The sequence below is a fragment of the Panthera pardus genome, unplaced genomic scaffold (assembly GCF_024362965.1).
Source record: "Panthera pardus isolate Hobbes unplaced genomic scaffold, ASM2436296v1 HiC_scaffold_8, whole genome shotgun sequence".
NCBI classification, from domain to species: domain Eukaryota; kingdom Metazoa; phylum Chordata; class Mammalia; order Carnivora; family Felidae; genus Panthera; species Panthera pardus.
The window spans coordinates 88,896,007-88,914,310 of record NW_026527013.1 but is presented as its reverse complement, the minus strand read 5'-3'; the positions used below and the strand labels follow the sequence as shown (position 1 = coordinate 88,914,310).

The following is an 18,304-nucleotide window of genomic DNA, read 5'->3' as shown; positions in this document are numbered from 1 at the left end:
TGGGATTCTCTCTCTGCCCCTACCTTGCTTATGCACTTGCTCACTCTCTCAAAATAAATAAACTTAAAAAAATTTAAAAGATAAAGTATTATTTTCTTATTATAGAAGTTTCTCCGCTGAGACCATGGATGGGGGAGGGAGATGAAAGTTAGAATTTTCCAAATGGTTAACAAGTATTTGCTTACTTCCAATTCATAGGTACCAACAGGGTTCATTGACAGACCAGACTCAAGTGAGGGACTGGGACTATCTTAATCTGTTATAAAGAATAATTCTCATGGTTAATATTTACACGTAGTATGTGGATAGAGATTTTAATATATATTATTTCAAATTGAATAACATAACAAGGTGACATCATTTCCTACATTTCAAAGAAAATCTTGACCAGAAAGTGGTAAAACTGGAATTCATACCTAAGCTTACCTGACTCAAAACTTCAAACTCTTCACATTCCATGGCCTTTCTCTGCATAAAGGGGTTTTCTGTAACATTTTCAGGGAAGGTTAGAGAAAAAATGTGATTCTGAAAACTCTCAAAAAAAAACAACACATCCAGAAACCAAGAATCCAATAATGTTTCTGACTCACTCAGTCATTCCTCCTTTTTTTTTTTTTTTTTTTTTTTGGATATGAATCTCTGTAGCAGCCATGGGTCATTCTAATTTAGTCCAAAAGTTCCCATTTGATTCCGGGACTCCTGACACTACCCAAGTTCTTTGAGTTTTCATGATATCACACACAGGGATGAAATATAGAGATTTTAGCTGCTTATCACCATATGTCTTAGAAGTGGATTGATAAAGAAAAGAGGAGATTGACTGCTTGTTTCAATTGTTTAACAAATATGTACGTGCCTCCTACTCTCTGTGAGGCACTGTGCTAGGCTTTGGGGATACAGTGGTGAATGTGATTGATGTCTTTGCCTTCATGTGACTTAGAAAAGTACAAGTGTCCATAGATGGAAATTACATTTGCTCTGGAAGGTACAAATACAAATCTTGTGAGAGATGTAGAGAATGACCTAAATATTGTTTGAAAAGGTTTTTTAAACTGTGATTTTAGTGTACTATAACATTTCAGTGTTTTGAATACTCTGAAAAATTGCAGCAGTTATAATTAAGGCTATGTTCTTTCTGTATATAAACTCTTTTGGCTCTTACAATATCCAAATAAGCTTTTAGAGATAACTTTAGATTGGCTTACTGTCAAAACTGTTTGTAAATATTAATCTCACTTCTAAGACTTCCTCTATAGACTTTTTCTGCAAACACATTTGGTAACTCCAACTTGAATGTTCTCACATAAAAATATTTCTTTTTTACTTTGCTTTATTTTTATTTTCTAACAATTTCCATATCCAATAAAGAAGTAAGTGTGTTCTTTCAGATAGGATTTTGTTTTGGCAGTGCATATGACCCTACAAATTGGAAGCTTGTGGATCCTGGATGGCCAGGTTGGTTGAGCGTCCGATTTCGGCTCAGGTCATGATCTCGCGGTTTGTGAGTTCGAGCCCCATGTCAAGCTCTGTGCTAACAGCTCGGAGCCTGGAGCTTTCTTCAGATTCTGTGTTTCCCTCTCTCTCTGTCCCTCCCCTGTTCACTCTATGTCTCTCTCTCAAAATAAATAAACATTAAATTTTTTTTTAATTTAAGAAAAAATGGAAGAGCTTTATGCTAACATTTTTTTGAGAGCTAGCTATATGCCTGACAAGGTACTAGTGCTTTTCTTACATTATCTCATTTTATTTTTGCAACAGTCCTATTTGACAGGTACTGATAATCCAGTTATATAGATGAGGAAACTGGATTTAGAGAAATTGAGTGAATTCTCTTCGGGCATAAAGATGGTAAATAGCAAAGCAGGGATTACAACCTAAACCATTGCACACCAACACCTGATTTCTTTCTCTGTGTCACCTCTGGTATACTCAAGAATTTCCTCTCATTTGCTGTAACACATGATAAAGATAAATGAGTTTATTAAGCATTTTGAGAGATTACCTAAAGTGAATTGTGCATTTAAGTATCCACATTACAGTGCTAGTGTCATTTTTTAGTGAAACTTCAGTGGTCATGTAAGTATGACATACTCTCTAGGAGAGAAATATGTAAAAAATGAAAGTGGAGAAATGTCTATCTACAGCTGTAGGCTTAAACTGAGGAATTCCTTGCTTACCCTAAATGAGGCAGAAAGGTTTGGGATGGCCATTTAAATCAGTTCTTCAGATACAGCTGAGGGTGTAAAGTTGAAATTAAACACGGCTCAGAAACTGGTTTTAAGTTTCTACAATGTTACATGTAAATTAAAAAAAAAGGACAGAAAAGAGACAGTGGTACTAGTAAATAGGAAACTAGATGGGATGATGCTGAGGTTGGAAGGGAAAACTGGAGAGCCAAATATATAGAACAGCCTTCAAAAATGTAATTAGGCAAAAAAAAAAAAAAAAAAAAAAAACCGCAAAATATGTTTACACAAGAAAGACCAGAGGGTGTTTAGAAATTTGGGGCCGCCTGATAAAGAAGTTGAAATTTATCAGTCTCAATATGGCAGCTGTCTGTTCATTCTTTTCTCAGACCTACTGCTCATGTACCGGATAATTGTATGTTACTTTTTAAATACAAATGTGTGTGAGTCCAGGAACTACTGTCTTCTATGTATTAAGAGAATACAGGTAACAAGAGATTAATTTAGCTTTACCCAGGGCTCTTTAACAAAGTTCACACTGTGTTTCTATACTACATATCTAGTATATCTAACATTGTTTCTGAAGAAATTACAGAGTCATAACTTAAAAATATAATATCTTTGGGACACCTGGGTGATTTAGTCAGTTAACATCCCACTCTTGGTTTCGGCTCATATTATGATCCCACAGTTTTGTGAGTTCCAGACCCACGTCGGGTTCCATGCTGATAGTACGGAGACTGCTTGGGATTCTCTGTCGCCCTCTCTGCCCCTTCTGAATTCGCACTGTCTCTGTGTCTAAATAAACAAATAAAAAAGAAAAAAAAAAGAAAAAAAGAAAAAAAGGATAATGTCTTCATATGAAGATATATATAAAGAAAGTTAAAATTTGTATTAATTATAAAACAATATTAATCATTTTGCAGTAATGGTATTTGGTATTATATAATACATCATCATTTCTCTTTAGCTTTATTAGTTTCTAATTAACATGAATTGATATATGCATTTTGAGGACAGTAAAGCTCATGGTATAGAAATATTGAATACTTATACAAATATATATGGGGACAATTATTGAATATGGAAGACTTTTTAATATGTGCTTTTTTTCATGTTTATTTTTAGAGAGAGAGGGAGAGAGAGAGACAGAGAGAGACAGAGCACGAGTGAGGTGGGTGTGCTGAGGGAGAGGGAGACACAGAATCTGAAAGCAGGGTCCGGGTTCTGAGGTGTCAGCCCAGAACCTGACGTGGGGCTTAACTCAGTCCGACGCTTAACCAGCTGAGCCACCCAGGTGCCCCAATATGTGCTTTTAATATTCCATCTTAGAGTTAGCAGATATATTAAAATGTTCTAAGAGGTTCAGTAACTCTGAATCTATGGGAGAAACAACTTCAAATCTTTGGTATGCTATAAATACAGCAATTTTGAAAAGTGTTATAAATAATGCTTGGCATGATTACAGATCTGGAATGATTTAAAATGTAACTCAAAGTTTTGTCTTTTTAATTTACCTAAACCTAACTGAATATTAACATAATAACTAATTGTGTTGTGCTTTCAGTTAGGAGATATTGCTTTGCTGTTTTCTGGGTTATTGTAAACTAAAAATTATTTTTGAACTCCTGTTACATATCAGACAAAATTTTGCTATGTTATTGTATACAATCATAGAGTGTTAATAATGAAGTTGGATTCAGCATGTTTTATAAGCTGGTATGAATTTCAAAATTCACTTTCTAATAAAGTAACAATTTTAATGTAAGAAAAAAGTACTTGTAAAAATATTTGGATAAAATACAGCTGCGTTTAATTGTGGTTATTTTTTTGATGCAGAAAATAATTTAAATTAACTATTTAAAATAATTCTATATGTCAAAGAATGTCATAACTTACCAAGTATAAAGGATCTAAACTTCTTAAGTGGCATCATAATTAGGCAGAATAAATTGCTTAAAGAATATGAAAAACAACTAAGTTCATGAAAGGTCTTTATAGCCATTTTATTTATTTATTTATTATTTATTTTTAATGTTTTATTTATTTTTGAGAGAGAGACGGAGACAGAGCACCATAATGGACAGCAAGATACAGAGCATTGCCTTCATCAGAAATATTCTATTAGATATTGCCAAACAGAGCCTGGGGCACATGCCAACAAGAATGGCCACTAGGTTAAGGGCACTTCTCCATCTCCAGATACATATTGCCTAGACAATGTGGACCCCAGGGCAGGCTCTCCTTCCCATGCCCCACCCACCTTGCTGGCATTGTTGATGGAGCTCTATGTGTATAGTAACTTGACCCTGCATCTGACCTTTGCTGAAGGGCCTTGGCCAGTGATGTACTGTCTTTTTGCCTCAGTTTCCTCATCTGCCAAGAGTGAAACTGTTGAGCGAAAATATCTATATCATCTATATCTATATCTATATCTATATCTATATCTATCTATATGGATCAGAACAATCGCATATGAAGCATTTTAAAGCAAGATGAAATCCATGAACATATCATCATTAAACAGTATAAACAATAATCTTTAAAGAACTATTACCAAAAATGCTTGACAGTTTTTTTTTTTTATTTGTTGAAAAGACTGCCTCATTGTTTGCATGGTCATCAGTGGTGCTGAATTCAATATGCAAAAAATAAGTAAAATAACATTAATTATATTAAAATTGTAATTTATTTTTTGTTTCAAGTTTTTATTTAAATTCTAATTAGTTAATATATAATATAATATTGGTTTCAAGAATAGAATTCAGTGATTCATTACTTGTAACACCAAGTGCTCATCACAAGTGCCCTCCTTAGTTCCCATCACCCACTTAGCCCAGTTGCCTCATGAAATTTCAAATATGATGAAATGTAAATCTAATATGAAGGCTGGGTTTCTAAATTCTGCATATGACACCAAGTTTCCTTTCACACACTGCCTATTTTTATTCTCAGGTAGTGCTGTTTATGAAGTGAATTATTTAAACTCTCCTGCTTATGCAGATGGAATGAATACCTCATGGTGCTAGAAATGTTTATTTCCCTAAGGTGTTTCATTAAATAGTGATGAAACAAATAGTGTTAATGTGTTTAGTACATCTTTTTCCTTAAAAAAAAAAGGCTAAAAAGGAGTCATTTAACTTATTTTACATGTCTCGATCTTAAAAGTACATGCATTCCTGGAGAATTAATGTGAATATGAAGTTCAAGGTCACATTTTTCCTGGTATATGCTTTTTTTTTCCTACTTAAAAAGTTTGCTGTTAAATATTGGAATTAATGGTAGATTTGATTGGATTTCTCGGTCTGTTTATTTAAGTGTTAGGAGTTTTACAGAGAATCCTTATATTTATTCAATATTATATGTCTTTAAACATGATTTAATTCATTTGGAAATATTTACTAGTTTCCAATAGTTACATCCTTGAGATTCTAAATTAACTGTCGTGTGAATCCATGTTTTAACTTAGACTTACTGCAGGAAATCACTTAAATACTATTTGTTGTACATAAATGGTTTTGTATAAAGTTGATATAAATTTTATCAGTTGGCAACTAATAACCTCTATGTATTGTTTTTAAGGACATGGTGAATTTCCTGTTTCATAGTCTTGGAAAGTATGCATTGAATAATTAAAAAAATCTCTTTACGTTTTCTCCTTTTAACATAAGTAATTATTTCAATAAATATTTTTTTATCAGAACTTATGCATACGGAAATTGTAAAGAACAGGAGCACCGTACAGGTCAGGAAATAAAAAATTCTTAACTGCGCATTTGTCCATCATTCTTATGCTGGTACCACGCTCTTCTCTTTATTCCTCTTTGCAGTGCTTCAGCCTTAGTATAAGTGCTGCTGAAGCAAGCACCATAATAGTTTTTAATACAATAAAATACATACGTTGGTTTGAAAGACAAGTTTCTTAGTGCACGGTTATTTAGAGAGATCGGGACACTAAATTAGTTTGTGTACAGAATGTTTTGTACATTTTATCATTAAAGAGTCAGTTTAAGACCCCAATCCATTTGCTGCCCACATTAGCATAAATATTAGGTAAACATTATACAGTTTGGGAAAAATCTTTATTGGGCGTATAGCTCAATATCCACATTAATACCTAGATGTATATTTCAAGAAAGGAAGTTAAAATTTTTAGATGTTTACCAAAGTAGCACTCAGTTTTGATAATAATGACATTCCTTAAAGGTAAAAGCAATAAAAGAAATTAGAATAACCTCTCAATAATAAACACATGGCTAATTCTTATTTTATTGTTTCAAGAGAATACAATTGTTTTGCCATCTCAATTTCCGTAATTCCTACTCTTCTTTATTTAACAGTCTATTTATAAAAAAAAAACAACTTTTTTTAAAACATGGGAGGCACATATCAGAATATTTGAGGTGGAGGTTATTAAAAAACAATCAGCTTAATTATACATTTTTATTTTGAATGCAAATGACAGACATTGAAATTTGCCAAGTAATCTGTAATTTCTATAAATATTTCTGTAGAATATATACAAATATTTTATAATCCTCAAAATGTATATCAGAATTCAAAAAGGTGAGAAATAAGATGATCTTGGTCACGAGAAGGTGAATCGATTAAAATACTCTCCAGATTGTAAGAGTTGGAAAGTGAAAATCATAAATCTTTGAATTGCGGGTTAATCAAATTTAAGATTATGCTGCTGGTGCTTTCTCTGACCCTGTGAAATGATAACTAACAGTGTGCTGCTTTGAGTAGCAAAATGGTGTAAGATTTAGGATAATGAAAATGATTAGCATAAAGTCATGTACAGTAGTGTTTCATTATTAATTTTTTTTTTGCAAATGTGTTAATTATTTGAGCAGTTTGTACCTTGGGAACACTTGATTTCTTTAGTACCTCTTAAGAGCATTGTTTTGTTGTTTCTGTTGTGTTCAGGAAAAAGTGCAACCCACTATATTCTAACAGGTTACACGTGTGCCTTCTGAAGTCTTACTATTATTTTCTATTGAACTGCATTCATTAGGGGTGATATCCTGAATAATTTGACCTGGCCATACATACAAGGCTATAAGGCATGGAAACCCAAGTAACATTTAACAATGGTGCTTTGTTGAGCAGGTTTTTATACAGTATATTTTCAGCATATTTTAGCAATGTAAACATTGTGGTTAAACCACTGCAAAATAAAAGTCACTGATGTAATGTATCTTTACTGGCAAGGAATTCAGCTGAACTTCACGGCTGATTACTGATGATATTCATACTTAGGCATATAGTGAAATATCACTGGCTATTATCATAAGGATGTTAGGAAGTAAATTAACATTTAACTAAATGTTCAATCTGCTCTTCATGATCTCTGAAAAATCAAATGGTCTTTCAGACTCCATGGGATTATATTAATTGTTGAGGAATTAATGACATCTTAAAACAATGAAGTCCATTAATGGAGAGTTAAAATTTTTCAACCAAAAACTGTTGCCCTATAAATTCTCCTCACTGGAGATAGTTCTGTACACTTGAGAAGTGACTGTATACCCCTGCCTGCGCTGAGCAGCAGGATATTAGATATATTAGAAAATACAAAGAAAAATGTAGAAAGGATGACATAAAATACATGTACATGAACGCATTCCAAGCTCCATTCTGGTGGATCTTCCTACATCCTGTTACATTCTGCCTTGTTATCACCATCTGCTTTGTTCCACTTGATCCACGGAACATAAGATAGCCCTCTGCAAACAGAATTCTTCTCTTTGCTTGCCTGTGTTGTTTCTTTGATTCTCAAGTTTCTTCTATAACTTCTGTTTGGTTTCTTGTCCATATATGTATCGTGAAGTTATGTTACTAATAATTTATCAGTTTTGTGTACCCTACAGAAAATCCATCTAATCAGACAATAAGTCAAAAATATGAGCTAAAACTAAGCCAGAGTGAGTTTATACAGATAATACTATTAATTTGGGTATAGTCATAATTCCTGGTGTCTCCTGAATGAGTAAAAATATTCACAAGCGACCTTACGTGTACCACAAAGGTATGAGCAACAAACAGCTCTTTATAAATTCAGCATCAAAGATTCTTTTCCTCCTTTCCCCAATGTGTGCGCATGAGCACGTGCGCACGCACACACACACACACACACACACACACACACCCCTGAGGAAAAAATCCTAAATGTAAGTGTTCAAGGTTTTTATGTGTTAGGACTTGTGTATTTTAATTCTTGTCCTATGCATAGGATATATTTTTCACCATAATTGCATTATCTTAATGATATTTGGAACAAATAAGTATAGATAAATAAGTCAAATCAATGAAGTTCACCTATAAAATTGCATATCCTTTGCTTCTCAAATAATATTTAGATGAGTTACTATCCATCCAGTAAGTCCTGGACTCTGTATTCCTTTGGGAAATGGCACAAGGCCTTCCTGACTGTTAGATTATGCATTTGGATCTCTGATTTAGCGGAACAGTGTGTAAAACTCTTTCATAATCAGAACACTCTCTATTGGCTCCACATCTGAAGATCCCCAAGAGTGCTGTTTGTTCCAGGGAACATCTGGAATAGATTACATGCAGTTAATTGGCTCCAGGTCGAGCTTGTTACAGACAGTAGCATGCAGTATAACCTATGCAATTCACTAAATCCACCCACTTTAGGTTAAATCACACCTACTTCTCTCTGTAATTCCTCCCAGATGCAGGACACACACACGTGTCGTACATAACACACACACACACGCACACACACACACACACACACATCCACATCCATTGGAAGGAAGATGGCAAAATATCATATTAGTGGAGAGCTTTTGGCTATATATTTAACCCATACATTACCTCAATTAAAAGATTAACTATTGAATTCAGAGGATTGTTGGGAAGGAAAACAGTGAATCAGGAACAGCAGATTATAGAGAGTGACTGTTTTATAGTAGGAAAATATTTAAAGTCAAGAAGTTCCAGCAGTTTCAGGATTTTTGTTTTATTTTGTCCCTCACCCTTAGCATATGTTTCAGCACGTGTGTGCACTTATCAGACTGTCATAGTAGCAAGGAAAACAGAACTTTGATTTTTAACTTATTTAGCAGTATTAATGAGTTGGGTTACAAGGAACAGTATGACTACTGTTCATTGAAAGCCAAAACATCAATCTTCTTAACTTATAGTGGTAGAGGCACAGGGCATGTCTTAGCGATTAATGATCAGTTGGAGGAGGAGATATCTCAATACATACCCAAGGGCCATTAACCCCAACTGGTCGTTAATTCCCAAGAAAGGTCCTGTACTGAGGTCATTATTGCTAATAAAATGCACACATGGAAAGTTCCCTCTCTTTTGCCTGTGTACATAAACATACGTTCACATTACATGCATTGTTGCATGTCGTGAAAAAAAAAGTAGTATTTTACATGTCCAGAAGTTCAGAAAAACTAAGCCTAATGAAAAATTTAATGTACTTAAACTCTGCATTCAATTTGCCTTTCATTTTGGTGAGGGGCAAGGGTAGGTGGAATAATACGTGTTTGTAGATCAAGGCTGTGGATCTTCTTCGATCAGAGACCCATATTTTGCTGACATGTAGATCTAGGGAAAAATGAAAGCAACAGGCAAATGGGATTAGAGTTGCTGATGAGTATGGGTGGAATCAGCACATAAGATCTAACCTCAAAGGCAGTTTGGAGTAATGGCACTGTTTGAGTCATAATATATTAAGTACCAGAACAGGCATGAGGCACATTTCGCAGTTAGGTCAAGTTCATATTTGGTGTCCTTTGTCTTCCACCTCTCCGGATTATGCTACTCTGTCCCTCCTTTCTCCTCATAGCAATCTAATCAAGACTATAATGCTCCAGGTTTTTCAAGAGCCCTTAAGGAAATATCGCTGTCTTCTGAAGCTAGCTCTTTTTGCTTTCCATTCTCCTTTCACTGTCTGCCATGAAACTATCCTTGTCTTGCTTAAATCTGCATGATACACCTTTGAGCTATCTCCCATAGCATCCCATAACTATCTTAATTTTAGAAATTATTTCATGGTGCTTTAATTATTTGTATATAATCAATCACTCCTTTCAGAAAATAATCTTATTTTTTTCCTCATCTATAAATGGTTAACAAATGGTTGGGGACCAGCTATGATGTTAATGACTGTTACGTGTATATTCTTGTACATATGTTCTTATTTGCAAAAACGTAGTAAGTTTTTAAGGAGATCCTGTAAGTCAGTGGGTGTATTTGTTTTTTACTGGGATAAGTGACAAATTGAAAGGTTGCAAGATTCATTTCTTAAGAGACTGAGTAACTTAAAACTCACAGGATTTAAAACTAATTGTGATAAACTTTTCTGTAGACCAGCGAAAGTAACTGTTTTGTGGCAGTAATTTCTATATTCTTGAAGAATTTACTTTAAATAATAATACAGTTCTTTATTTTTGAAGAATTTATTTTAAATACATTATTTTGGGGCACCTGGGTAGCTCAGTCGGTTGGGTGTCCAACTTCGGCTCAGGTCATGATCTCATGGTTTGTGGGTTCGAGCCCCGCATCAGGCTTTGTGCAGACAGCTCAGAGCCTGGAGCCTGCTTCGGATTCTGTGTCTCCCTCTCTCTCTCTACCCTACTCAACTCACACTCTGTCTCTCTCTATCTCTCAAAAATAAATAAACATTAAAAAACTTTAAATATATTATTTAAAGAAGGACTTTACTGGTGTTTAAAATATGCATTAATAAAGTTTTAAAAACTAAAATTTTCATAAAGGGCTACTCTTGGCCCTTTAGACCTTTTTGGTCAGAAGGACATTCCTGTTTTCTCTCAAATTAAGTCAAACTATCAAGAAATGCCAAGTAACTGTGAATAAAATATCTAATATGTGGCACATTTAGTACAATATTCTTTTTCTTTAATTTTTTAATGTTTATTTTTGAGAGAGAGAGGGAGACAGAGTGTGAGCAGGGGAGATGCAGAGAGGGGGAGACACAGAATCTAAAGCAGGCTCTAGGCACCGGGCTGTCACACAGAGCTTGACGTGGGGTTTGAACTCAATGGGCAGTGAGATCATGACCTGATCTGAAGTCAGACGCTCAACGACTGAGCCACCCAGGAGCCCCTTAGTACAATATTCTTAAATGAGTATCTAAATTACCTTGGTTATTCACATATGTAGTAATCTTCTAAATAAAAGAATTAAATATGTGCAGATTACACATAAGACAGAATAGTTAGGTATTTCTTATAGGTATCTTTGAAAGTAATTAAAATACTTTAAAAAGTATAATTTATTAAGCATTTATGTTCAACATTTCATGAAGAAACAACATAAAACTTGTAGTCTATTTCCTTAAAATATTTGTCATGTATAACAATGAATCAATACATCCCTAAATTTTATATTACTTCATTTTCCCAGATTGATCTTAACTTGTGAGATTCAAGGTAACTAGATCCTTGATATTCAGAGGCATTTACTTAAGAGTTGTTCTTTCGTAAGAAAGTTCACTCATATTAGACCTTGTCTTAAAACTAAAGCATATACATCGAATATTTTGATATTCAATAATTAGAAAACTACTTAAAGTATACTTTTTTTTTTATAAAGGATACTCTATACTACAGCAATTACTAATGAAGTATAGAAATTTTTTGGACAAAAGGTAAAGCAGGTACCACATCTGGAATCTTCCCTGGAAGTAGGCATAGCAAGATTCTCTCTGTGGGCTGTTTCTCAGAAAGACAGCAGTAACTTTGTGGAGAAAGAAGAGATGTTGAAGACTGCAAGAGTTGATCCCTTGATTCCACCACTTTGCAAAACACCCAAAGACTTAGGGGTTAAGAGGCCAACTCTAGCCAAGGTCCTGGCCAAATATTTTAATTCACTTCTTATGTGACCATGTGATCTTGGGAGACCCATTTAACTGTATACCTCAGTTTCCTCATCTGTGAAATGAGGTGTAAATAATTATGTATTCTTTAAGGCTGTCGGTGGCATTAGTAAAAGGTAGACTGAGACATACTAAAATTTTAAGTTCATTTGAGCAAAAATTGATTCCAGCCCTGTAGTGCCCAACCGGAAGTGGTTAGCAGCGCTTTGCCTCTGGGAGCCAGAGTAAAGACTTGGGCAGAGAAAGTGCCAAAGCAGAGAAAAAATTGGCTAGAGCCTGCGGCCTAGTTGGTTCTTTGTGATTGGTTGTCTCTCGTGTTTTGATTTTGTAACTTGGATTTTGTAACTTTCGATTTTGTAACTTTGATTTTGTAGACTTACATCTCAGCTTGCTTAGGAGGCCGCCACTGCATTAGAGTCACCCCAGTCTCACGGCCTCCTTGTTTAGTTCATTTAACAGGATTAAGTTATTTCAGTTATGGAAAGCACTTTAAAGGAAGTATCTGGTACCTATAAATATTCAATCAATATTATTTGTCATTATTATCATCAGGCTTAGTTTGAAATGTGTGTTTTAATTTATTTCAGGTCTTAAGAAAGACAAGCAAGGCAGCTTATTTATGGCAACCTAGTTGATCACAACTTCCTCTCTTTTATAAAGCCTTTTATATTACAGTTTGTTTTTCTTTTCATTACTGCCATGTGTGGAATAGTATATAGAGTGCAGGTTAAATCACATTATCCCAGGCCTAAAATTGGTGGCGGTGGCTCTGACCTAATCATTGCCAATTTTTCCAATTTTAGGCAGACTTTTAAACTATCTTTATGTCACAGGGCACCTAATTGACTCAGTCAGTTAAACCTCCAAGTCTTGATTTTGGCTCAGGTCACGATCTCATGGTTCCTGAGATCGAGCCCCAGGTCTGCACTGTCAGCACAGGGCCTGCTTGAGATTCTCTTTCTCTCTCTCTGTCTTCCCTTCTATCCCTCCTCATGGTCTCTCTCTTTCAAAATAAATAAATAAACTTAAAAAAAATCTTTATGTCAGAAACAAGAGAAGAACTCCCTGAACATGACAGCTTTTATTTGTTTTTGCTTGGGGACCTTTCTCCTTGGGGATGATATAGGGAAAGAATAGGCTTCTACCAGTATTCTTATTTGAGTAAAGAACTCATGAAGTTAGAAAGAGTTGGTTCCTCCTGCATTTGTGTTAAAAACAAAACAAAGCTTTGTTACAGAAGGGAAGCTAATTATCATAAATAGTTGAAACTTTAGTATGCATTCTCCTCTGCATCTGAGTAAAGGCAGACCTGAATTTTATCAATCAGTTGTGATTCATTTCCCTTGTAACAATTTGCAAAATCAAAACAGGGGAGAAGGTGCAATTATTATTTTTAAAATCTATACACATTCAGAAAATTATAATTTAGTAAGTCTAGGAAAATCAGCAAACTGCTCTATTAATAACTATTTTCTTATTTTTTAGATTGAATTTTCACTGTTTGAAAGAGGACATTGGTTTCATCATGAATGCTACTAAAAATGAGAGACCAAAGTCCAGAAGCCACAATTTTCACCTTTTTCATGCCTTGATGATGCTAAGCATGACCATGCTGTTTCTTCCTGTCATTGGAACTGCTAAGCAAAATATTCCACGACTCAAGCTGACTTACAAAGGTAAGTCTGTAAATGTTTTTCAGATTGTCTTTTTGATGACTATATTTCTTTTCTTTAGAAATGCGTACTGGGGGCGCCTGGGTGGCTCAGTCGGTTAAGCATCCGACTTCAACTTTGGCTCAGGTCATGATCTCACGGTCCGTGAGTTCGAGCCCCGCATCGGGCCCTGTGACAGCTCAGAGCCTGGAGCCTGCTTCAGATTCTGTGTCTCCCTCTCTCTCTGACCCTCCCCCATTCATGCTCTGTCTCTCTCTGTCTCAAAAATAAATAAAACATTAAAAAAAAAAGAAATATGTACTGACTTCAGTGAAATGTTTATAGTATTGGCATCAGTTAATAAAAATATTATAGAATAAAATGCCCAATAATCATTTTTGTGAGGGAAATGGTGCCTGGGTTATTCATGTACCCTTTTCAGCTCATTATTTACAATGATCAGCTACTGATTACCATGATTTGGTGATTTGGGTTTATAGGTTATAATCAGATTTGTATTAAAACAAATCAGTCCCTAAAAATAGAAAAACATAATTTCATATAGCTCATATGGATTAGTTCATCCCTAGTTAGAGGGGATTTATTTTTAAACACAGTAAGATATCTTCAAAAAATTAATACACTAACCTACCATTAAGATCTCAAACATATACATGTTTATTCTTTTAAAAAGACCACGTGGAAGGCTTGAAATACAGAAATGAAAATCTCTTTAAGAGATGAAATCTGCTAATTGTTTTTAAATGTTTGAATTAACATAAAAGCAAAGTTTATATGAGTTATATTTAGTCATCTTACATGTGTGTATGTTTATGTGTATAGACAGATAGACAGGGACTATGCCAAGTTTTATTCTTAAAAATGTATTTCTTTTGTTTTCTTTTCTTGCTTCTTTAATGCTTTAAGTAATGAGAAGGATGTAGGGACTTATACTCCTTTATACCAAACTTGGTAGGTAAAACTTATGCCTGCAGTTTTAATAGCTGTTTAAAACAACTTACTGAGTTCAAATTAAATATCAATAATAAAACCTAACTTCATGTCAAATATAAGCGGAAGTGGAATTAGCATTATACCCATTACACATTTCATACGTGGGTATCTGTCTGGAACTTATATCTCTCCTGAGTTAAAGAGTTAGGGCAACATATTATTTTTGAGTTCTAATATTTTTCTAGAATTTTTTAAGCAGTTTAAAAAAAACACACAAGAAAACAAAAAACAAACCCAGAAAATTGCCTCTGTGTGGTTGAGGGGAGGATTAACTGGGAAGAGATATGGAAAGAAATGTTTTGGAATTACGGAAGAGTTCTCTATCCTGATAAGGGATGTGATTCCCCAAGTATATGGATTTTCCACAACCCATCGTATGCACAAGTCAGAGTCGTTCATTTGCCTGTATTCAGAATTAATCTTAAGAAAAGAACAGAAAACAAATATGAAACTCCAAACAATTAAAAAAAAGATACAGAAAGTTTGAAAATAAAGAGGTTGAAGGGGAAAAAGGAAAAGGAAACTCTATCTGGTTCCTGTGATAGAGTGAATAACACTAGAAGATTGCATTGATATGTGTGAACAACACAAAATAAGTCAGACTTGCAAAGAAACAGAGAGCAAGGCATTGGTATAAACGCAGTATGTTGTCATTTCATCCTTACCACCGGCTGTGATGGTGAGGATTGTTATCATCCCCTTCCTACATATATGGGTATGCTGAGGTACCGAGAAACTGAGAAACTTGCCAAGGTTTCACATTGGGTCGTGGCTCAGCTCCTGAGTCAGCCTCGTGCTGCATAGACACTAACTGCCTGATTCTATTTCTTAGTTCCTGGTCATTAGTGGTTCTTCCCTGTGGCACTCACCCATCAGAGTGAGCTTTAACATTTACAGAAGTACCATGCTGATGTTTGGCTGGCTATATGATTTTCAGTTGTCAAAATTAAACAGAGTTGAAGAAGGCCACATGCTCTATTTAAGATGACAGCGTGGCCCAAAGAGACCTACACACTTGTGAGATGTTATGCCTTTTGATAAATATATGGAAAAAAATATATATCGTCATCGTGATCATTTGGCTTCATAATCATAGTTCCATACAAATGGTTATAAAATATGAACTCAAATGTGATAAGTTGATTATTTGAAACTAGCAAATTAGCACCTAAAAATAGAAAAATATTATTAATTAATTCCATATAGCTGCTACTAATTAGTTTATCCCTAGTTTGAGGGTTTTGTTTTGTTTTCTTTGTTTTTGTGTGCACATGTTTTTGGACTTGGAATCAATCCTGTGAGTTCAAAGTCTTGTTTACTTATCTCTGTATAGACTGTCACTCCTCTCAGTGCCTAGTGCTTATTTATATAAAAGCAGAACTGGTGTAAGTGTTGGATTAAATGCAGTAAGAATTACTCTTTTGATGGTTCTTCTATTAAGTATACTTTCCAAGTGTTACGTTTTTTAGATTTTTGTGTACATTCGGGTAATTGACATGTCACAGCCTGGTAAGCAGCAACAAAGATTGAATGCAGGATGAGAATTATGGAAACCTTCTCCCATCCCACCCTCAAAAGATACACACACACACACATACACACACACACACCTCTGCTAGCTCCCCATAGCTACTATTAACCTTTTGTTTCCAGATTGTATGCTAATAATTGAGTGGTCATCTTTACTAGGAGAATTATTCACAACCCTAACAGAGCACTCCTCTTTACACTTTAAAGAATAGGTTGGGGCGCCTGGGTGGCTCAGGCGGTTAAGCATCCGATTTTGACTCAGGTCATGATCTCGCGGTCCACGAGCTTGAGCCCCGCGTCAGGCTCTGTGCTGACAGCTCAGAGCCTGGGGCCTGCTTTGGATTCTGTGTCTCCCTCTCCTTGCATCTCCTCTGCTCACAGTCTGTTTCTCCCCCCGCCCTCAAAAATAAACACTAAAAAATAAAAAAATAGAAGAATATCTCATCTCTTTGGAAATCATCTGTTCAGCACTATGAATGTGCACATCCACTTCCAAGAGTGTGAACCAATTCCGTGTCCACCTTTTCTCTACCATATCTGAGAGTTGAGAAGGAAAATAATTCAAATCCTGATATTTTTAAGTGAGCTGTTCCAGAATAAACAGCTATGATGTAAAAATTCCTGCTAATTTGGGGTTATGGTGAGGCAGATTGCCTGTACACAACATTCCTACTTCTGAGATAACGATCATAGCTCTCTCTTGGCATTTTCCTTCTCTTTTGATTCTAACTAATTGAGATCAGCTAATACCACCCATTGCTTAGATAGTTTGGGGAGCGTCTAAAAGTTTGTGCTTTGGGCATTAAAACACTGCCAGAATGTGAGGTTGGAAACATCAGCTGAAGTGAAAAAATAATTTCGTTTTCAAAAATATTTAATTTTTCTGGTCACAAACTCCACTTTGTTTTCTTTGCTTTCCGTGGTTCATGCTTCCTTAGATGCTGACCAGAGATGCAGACAGTATCAGTAGCATTAGCTACTTTGAGCAGCTGCAAGGTTATTTTGAGGGATTTTTTAAAGGCCAACAGAAAATATAATAACCATTTTATCCGAAGAATGCTCTTTGATAAAGACTTAACTTTGAACTTCTGAATCCACAGGAGGTTGTTTGGTTCTATTGTTTTGTAAAGAGATTTCCCTTCAGTTGCATATTTTGAATTCTTGCACATGTATGCATCCTAAATCTGTTTCTTGAGTAGCAGGTAAGGAACTTGGAGATCAGGATGTTGTATGTATCTGGAATTCATGTTATAAGGTTATGATATACATTTTGCCCTATTGATTGGATTTCTCAGAGTGGCGTGTACAGTTTATACTGCAGATGTAGTAAAAAATAACTTGTGAGAGATGACCGATTTCAATCCTGTAATAAATAGTATAAACATTCCATATTTCACAATCATTGTGAAGGAACTCATGGGTTCAGGATATTTTTGCCTAGGAATCATTAGCATCTGCAATATTATTTGTTCGGAGAACCAGAAAATGAGATAGGTAAAATAAAGAAGAACTGGACAAAAGCTTTGGAATAGGAAGAGAAAAATGAAAGTTAATCGAATATACAAAGACTCATTCCTTATTATGAATTGTAGTGTTTTTTTCATCTTTTTTTCTTTTTTGTATAGTCTCTCTAGCTTTTCTTTTTCCTTTCCTAATTTTAGATTTTAGTACTAATTTACATGTGAATGGCTTATATCTATTACATATACGTGTATGCATGATATGCATATGTTTCACATGTATCATCTTTTTTCTTACTACATCCTTTGAACCTGGCATAAGGGGAATTCAGCTATCAGTTCCATTTGAACATCCCCCTAAAACTTTTGCTATCTCAAAGAATCACAGCTAACCCACAAAACACCAGCTAGTCAACCCCGAACTCCCACATATTAGATATCAGGAAAGAAACTAACCCACTTAATAGTTACCATATATTCACGCATTCTACAAATAAGTATTGAGCAACCACTGTGTTCACTGGATCAGAGAAAAGTCACTGTTCTCCTTGAATTTCTTTTCCAGATAAGGAGACAATG

General features: G+C 34.9%; 1 protein-coding gene across 3 annotated transcripts in view; it reads left to right on the top strand.

The window, feature by feature from the left end:
- The window catches only part of SEMA3D (semaphorin 3D), a 198,111-nt gene that overhangs the window by 56,814 nt on the left and 122,993 nt on the right, over positions 1-18,304 (top strand). For all 3 annotated transcript variants that reach the window (XM_019443165.2, XM_019443166.2, XM_019443164.2), the window contains exon 2: positions 13,555-13,745. In XM_019443165.2, the coding sequence (XP_019298710.1) occupies positions 13,595-13,745 (151 nt within the window). In that variant the 5' untranslated portion in view covers positions 13,555-13,594. The remainder of the gene's footprint in view (positions 1-13,554; positions 13,746-18,304) is intronic.